Source organism: Vicia villosa, linkage group LG5, assembly GCF_029867415.1.
Source record: "Vicia villosa cultivar HV-30 ecotype Madison, WI linkage group LG5, Vvil1.0, whole genome shotgun sequence".
NCBI lineage: Eukaryota > Viridiplantae > Streptophyta > Magnoliopsida > Fabales > Fabaceae > Vicia > Vicia villosa.
Window position 1 is genome coordinate 98,721,948 of NC_081184.1, and position 6,810 is coordinate 98,728,757.

A 6,810-nucleotide genomic window follows, 5' to 3' on the forward strand; every position below is an offset into this window, starting at 1 on the left:
GTTAGCCTCCAAAGTCAATTAAAATCAACCTCCATTTCAACAAAATCCCTGGAAAGGGTTAGCTTCCACACATTATTTCATTTTAATAAATTCCCTGGAAAGGGTTAGCCTCCAAAGTCAATTAAAAAATAACTAAAGATTCATTTCTCTTAGGAGATAATTTCCCCAAAAGAGTCAAAACCCCTGGAAAGGGTCAGCCTCCAAAAACATGATAAAGTCAGTCTTTTACCAAATAAATTCTCCAGCTGAGTCAAAATCCCTGGAAAGGGTTAGCTTCCAAAATCATTCCTTCACTTTAATAAAATCCCTGGAAAGGGTTAGCTTCCAAAGAAAAACAGTCTTTCAATAAATAAAATCTCCTCAGTAGAGTCAAAACCAACAAAAACAGTTAGCCTCAACCTTGGGCTTCATATAAGGCACCAAACAATAAAACTCCCCTGTCAAGAGTCAGCCTCAACCTTGGGCATTGTACAAGGCAGATAATAGAATCTCCCCAGTAAGTTCTTCATCATTCAGTAGCCACAACCTTGGGCTTTGTACAAGGCAGATAAACCATACTTTCATGTGTCAAAGATTCCTAACACCTAGGATCTTTTCCCCATAAGAGTCATCCATACTCAGTTTATTTAAGAGTCTGCCACAACCTTGGGCTTTGTACAAGGCAGAAAATAATGTTTTCCCTAGCTAGAGTCAGCCACAACCTTGGGCTTTGTACAAGGCACACCAAAAATAGAGTCATTCATAGTCTCAAAAATTCAGTTATCCTCAGCAGTTAGCCACAACCTTGGGCTTTGTACAAGGCATACAAATAGAGTCTCATTAAGTAGAGTCAGCCTCAATTCTGGGCTTTGTACAGAACACCAAATAAAAATCCATCAAATAAACACTCTACAAATAGAGTCAGCCTCAATTCTGGGCTTTGTACAGAACACAAAAATACCCTGTAATTAATCCCCAGTGGAGTCATCTCCCAGAGTCAAATAATATTAATTAATCAATCAAAAAGCCTCAAGCTTGGGCCTCATACAAGCCAGCTAAAGTCAAATCTTTTATACAGTAGATAGAAATAGCTTATCTCTATAGAGAGATATTTTTATTACTCTACCACATTCAAACAAACATTACATTTCAATTTTAATCAAGTCTCCCATTTAGGATTTTGAAAGGCATGAGCTGGCAGTAAAACCCAGACATGTGGTAACTTTCCCTAGTATGGATGAGCATCTTTCTTTCATTTAAGAGGTATTTGACTGGTATACTTGCACATACACAAGTAAGGTCCCCCTCTTGAATGAAATGAATTCAGTTATTCTGTCACTCTTTTAAAATGTTTGTGGTAGAATAGTACAAATACTTCTCTGTAAAGATGATTTCATGTCTCTTTACTGTAAACAGAGATTTAATTCAAAGCTTCAACCTTGAGCTTCAAGCAAGGCACTAAAAACAAGTAATTTCCCTAGTTAGTTCCCCGTACTACATTAAGCTCTGACTTCCACTAGGGATATGTAGGCATGAGGTTCACAAGGAATTTCAGCGAGCTAATAAAATACCAAAAATAGTCAGTTTGTTTGTCTGTCTGTCTTTCTTTAATCAATTCAATTCCTTCTCCTAATACAAAGGAGAAACTTTCCCAATCATTAGCAATAAACACAATCACAAATGACACAGAGAAGGTTCCTGTAGAGTACTACAGATATGTAGGGTGTTTAAACACTTCCCTATGTATAACCGACCCCCCGGACTCCAGAATTTCTAGTCTAGGTGAAATCCCCACACTTAGCAAACTCTTAGGGTTTAGTTGAGATCTTTTTTCCCCTTTCCTACTCGTAGGACAAATAAGAAAGTTCGTGTGATATCGTAGGAAGAACTGAAACAAAATTCATCCCACCACGGGCGCATTCTCCTTCCAAATTTCGCGTGAAGGGTATAGCGTGTCGTCCTCCCAAGTGAAACGGGGAGGTAAAAGAAAACGACACCACAGGGGGCTACCAAGCTAGGGAGGGAATCCAATATAAGAAGAATTAATTCGGAGTTAAACTCCACCGTTTACAACTCCTCACTAAAGACCTACCCAATGTAATTCCAATATATTCCTAGACCTGAATATCTCCACTAACTCCCCCTCAATCACAGCAGTGATTACAAATAAACATTATACAAATTAGAGAGAAGACACATTTCAAAAACACAACTTGATTTGCTTAAAAGCTTCAATCAAGATACACACACTCGTGCTTAAAAGCTTAGAGTGACAAAGTACATAAACAACCTATTCTAATACAATAATCAAAAGACAATTGCTTAAAGTACAAGAGACTAAACCCAGTTACAGAACTATGGTTCTTCACAATTAACAAATCTTTCTCTCTGCGTTCCAAATTAGGATTGCAGTCTTCTTATATGTAGCTCTTAGGCCTCGGGATTTCTAAGAACCAAATTAAGGTTAGCCAAGTTAACATAATTTACACATCATCAGTTTGTTACAGAATATGCTGTCAACAAAATCTTCTAGACGGAATATTCAGCACACAATAAAAAGTTTCTTAAATTGTAGATTGAGAGAAATCAGGAAACATAATAATAAAACATAAAAGCTCCTGCTGTTAGACATGGATGTCATGACATCGGTCATGACATTCACTAACAAAACCTGTATTAGCTTAACACATATGCAGCCTCCATAACACCATATAAATCATGTCATGACATCACTCAAGACATTAAACACCCAGGTATGTTTTACCATAAAATGCAGCCAATTTAAAAACATCTACACTCTCCAACCACAAATAACCCTTCGCCACCGAATGGCCAGGAAAACCCATCCCTAACGAATCTTCTCGGGGTAACCTCTGTCAAAATCTGTCAAAGCTCTTCTAACTCTATCGCGACCGCCTCATTGAGTACAGAATTGAAGTTATCAAGCTTCCCATTCCACACGTTCTCCGCCCACCACCCCATCTCCTGAACACTCATATCCTTATTTCCAACTACCTGAAACAATAAAGGAAACACAGAACAGAATGGCATATGCCCAATCCACCTACTTGTCCTAAAAGGAACTTGACTGCCCTCTTCTAGCTTGATTGATAGAATTCTACAAAAACTTGTCTCTTCCTCTTTATCACCGATTTTCATGAGGTATCTCCACCAAATGGAACTCGACGCATGATTTCTAGCTTTTCTTTTGAACAAGACTCTTTCATATACAATTCCATACCTCTCCTCAAAAAATTCCATTCCATATAGGCTCTGCATCCTTCAAAAACCTCCAGAACCACTTAGTTAACATCACAATGTTGAACACCTCCAAGTTCTTGATTCCTAAACCCCCATCCTCTCACGGCCTACGAACCGAACTCCAGCTAATCCAATCCACTCCCTTACTTTCTCCAGAGTTATGCCACAGAAAATTCCGCTGAATTTTGACAAGCTCTTTCTTTACCTTTTTAGGAAGTTTGAAGAAAGATAAATAATAGATCGGAAGATTTGATAAAACTGATTTGATAAGAGCGACTCTACCGCCTATTGATAGTATTCTCCCAATCCAAGGTGACAGTCTAGCCCTCATACTAGCTATAATGTGATTCCGGAATTTTGCTCTTTGAGGGTTCCCTCCTACTATTATTCCAAGAAACTTGAACGTGATACTATCTAACCTACGACACAAAAACTGACTTGCTGCCTGGAGGAAAAAGTTATCAACCCAAATCCCACACAATTTTCTCTTCCACATATTCACCCTCAACCCTGACTCCATTTCAAATCCTCTCAAGATTACTTTGATTGCCCATAAGTTACTCCATGTCTCGTCTCTCACTAGTATTGTTTCATCTGCAAACTAAAGTAAATCGTAAGATGTGCTTTCGTTGATTCTAAATCCTTATTCTCCTCTTACCGTAGATTGATGCTCCAGCCCTGCTAATCCTTCTGCAGCTATTGTATACAAGCATGGGGATAATGGATCCCCCTGCCAGAGTCCTCTTTGTACCTTGAATTTGGCAGTGGGACTTCCATTTCCCAAAATAGACACGTTACTATTGAACACCCCCGCTGACATCCATTTCATCCATCTATCTCTGAAGCCCATCTTAATCAAAATTTCTTTCAAAAAACTTCAGTCAACGCAATCATAAGCCTGCGTAAAATCACCTTTGAACAGTAGATAGCTTTTCTTCTTCCTTTTAGCCAGGTCTATAATCTCGTTAGTTACCAACACACCGTCTAGAATTTGTCTACCCGAAACAAATGTTGTTTGGGATTTTGAGATTAACTTGTCTATGACCTTCCTCAATCTTCTAGCTAGTAACTTTGAGATAATTTTATAAATGCTCCCAATGAGGCAAATTGGTTGATACTCCTCCAATCCTTGTGGATTCTCAGTCTTCGGGATGAGAGCTATGAATGATCCTGACATTGCTCTAGGAAGGGATGCCTTATGATAGAAGTCTTGAACACACTTGATTATGTCATATCACTACCTCCCAACACCTCATAAAGAATTCTAAATTAAAGCCATCAGGCCCTGGACTCCTATCCCTCTCACAACTAAACACCACTTCTCTAATTTCCTCCTTTAAGAATTCTTCCTCCAAAGCTGCCCTATCCTCCTGAGATAGCTTTTTGAAATGAATCCCTTCCAATCTTGGTTTTGGAATTTTCTCCTTTTTAAATCTGTTTTCAAAGTGCTCTTTTACCCCATCTTTTATCTCCTCCACACCTTCCAGAAGCCCTTGATTCGTTTGAACTGACACAATTGAGTTTTTCCTTTTTCTTGCTCTAACCGAAGCATGGAAATACCTTGTGTTACAATCTCACTCCTTTATCCATTTCATCCTTGCCTTTTGCTTCAGCATACTCTCTTTGTGATGCAAATTCCTCCAAATGTTTTCTTGGATTTTTTCCTTCTTGCATTATTTTCCTAACTAACCTGACTTATGCTAGTTATAACTTCATCCTCTAATCCATTCAATTCCTCCAGTTCCTCCTCAATTTTCAAATCCATCCATCCAAAGACCCTCTGGTTCCACCATCTTAGTCTCTCTCTCTCTCTCTCTCTCTCTCTCTCTCTCTCTCAACCTTTTGAATATTTTCCTTCAAGATGTAAGCGCTGCTACCCTTAAATGTACACGACTCTCATTCTTTCTTCACAAAATTGAAAATATCTTCATGTTCATACCAACTATTAAACACTTTGAACGACTTAGGACCCTAATCAAGGTTTCTACATTTCACCCACCCCGGCCTATGATCTAAGATATCCCTATTTCATGTATCTTAAGCCACTGCCTTCCACTAATATATAATGCCCTCAGACAATAAAATCCTATCGATTCTACTTCTCACATTGCCCTTAGAGTTAATCCATGTGAACTTATTACCTATAACTAGTAATTCCACCACCTCCATCAGCTCAATGAACTTTGAGAAGTCCTCCATTTCCACCCTGCTAGATTGATATTTCCCCATCCTTTCCTCCTCGAGTTTTATTGTATTAAAATCCCCCCTAGGATCCACTCATCAATTGGTAGCTTATTCTTCCATTCCAAAAGATTTCCCCATATGATACGCTTTTCAAAGATGGAACAAGAAATTTACAAGTTTAAATCCCCCCTAGGATCCACTCACCAATTGGTAGAAATTTACAGGTTTATATCCAACCTCTCCCTGTCCCTTTTGCTCTATTGCCCGACTGACATCTTCGATATCACCATATTCTTTGCCCTAAATTAATGCTCCCTCACCATCTTCTTTGCCCTCAATTAATGCTCCCTCACCATCAGCATTTTGTGGTGGTCGTTTTCTTTACCTCCCCGTTTCACTTGGGAGGACGGCACGCTAGACCCTTCACGCGAAATTTGGAAGGAGAATGCGCCCGTGGTGGGATGAATTTTATTTCAGTTCTTCCTACGATATCACACGAACTTTCTTATTTGTCCTACGAGTAGGAAAGGGGAAAAAAGATCTCAACTAAACCCTAGGAGTTTGCTAAGTGTGGGGATTTCACCTAGACTAGAAATTCTGGAGTCCGGGAGGTCGGTTATACATAGGGAAGTGTTTAAACACCCTACATATCTGTAGTACTCTACAGGAACCTTCTCTGTGTCATTGTGTTTGTGCTTATTGCTAATGATTGGGAAAGTTTCTCCTTTGTGTTAGGAGAAGGAATTGAATTGATTTTGAAAGACAGACAGATAGACAGACTGACTATTTTTGGTATTTTATTAGCTCGCTGAGATTCCTTGTGAACCTCATGCCTACATATCCCTAGTGGAAGTCAGAGCTTAATGTAGTTCGGGGAACTAACTAGGGAAATTAATGTTTTTTTTGGTGCCTTGCTTGAAGCTCAAGGTTGAAGCTTGGAATTAAATCTCTGTTTACAGTAAAGAGACATGAAATCATCTCTACAGAGAGGTATTTGTACTATTCTACCACAAACATTTTGAAAGAGTGACAGAATAACTGAATTCATTTCATTTAAGAGGGGGACCTTACTTGTGTGTGTGCAAGTATGCCAGTCAGATGCCTCTTAAATGAAAGAAAGATGCTCGTCCATATTAGGGAAAGTGTACAAGTCTGGGGATGTGCCAGAGCATGTCTTTCAGAGTCCTAAATGGGAGACTTTGATTGAAATTGAAATTGAAATGTTTGTTTGTTTGAATGTGGTAGAGTAGTAAAAATATCTCTCTATAGAGATAAGCTATGTCTATCTACTGTATAAAAGATTTGACTTTAGCTGGCTTGTATGAGGCCCAAGCTTGAGGCTTTTTGATTGATTAATTATTATTATTGACTCTGGGAGATGACTCC

General features: G+C 38.8%; 1 protein-coding gene across 1 annotated transcript; it reads right to left on the reverse strand.

The window, feature by feature from the left end:
• Positions 1–2,865: 2,865 nt before the first annotated feature.
• On the reverse strand, positions 2,866–4,417 carry LOC131605067 (uncharacterized). The gene is made up of 3 exons (XM_058877466.1): positions 4,153–4,417; positions 3,446–3,834; positions 2,866–2,994 (listed from the first exon to the last, which is right to left on the reverse strand). The coding sequence occupies exons 1-3, from the start codon at positions 4,415–4,417 to the stop codon at positions 2,866–2,868; spliced, it is 783 nt and encodes a 260-aa protein (XP_058733449.1).
• Positions 4,418–6,810: the final 2,393 nt, after the last annotated feature.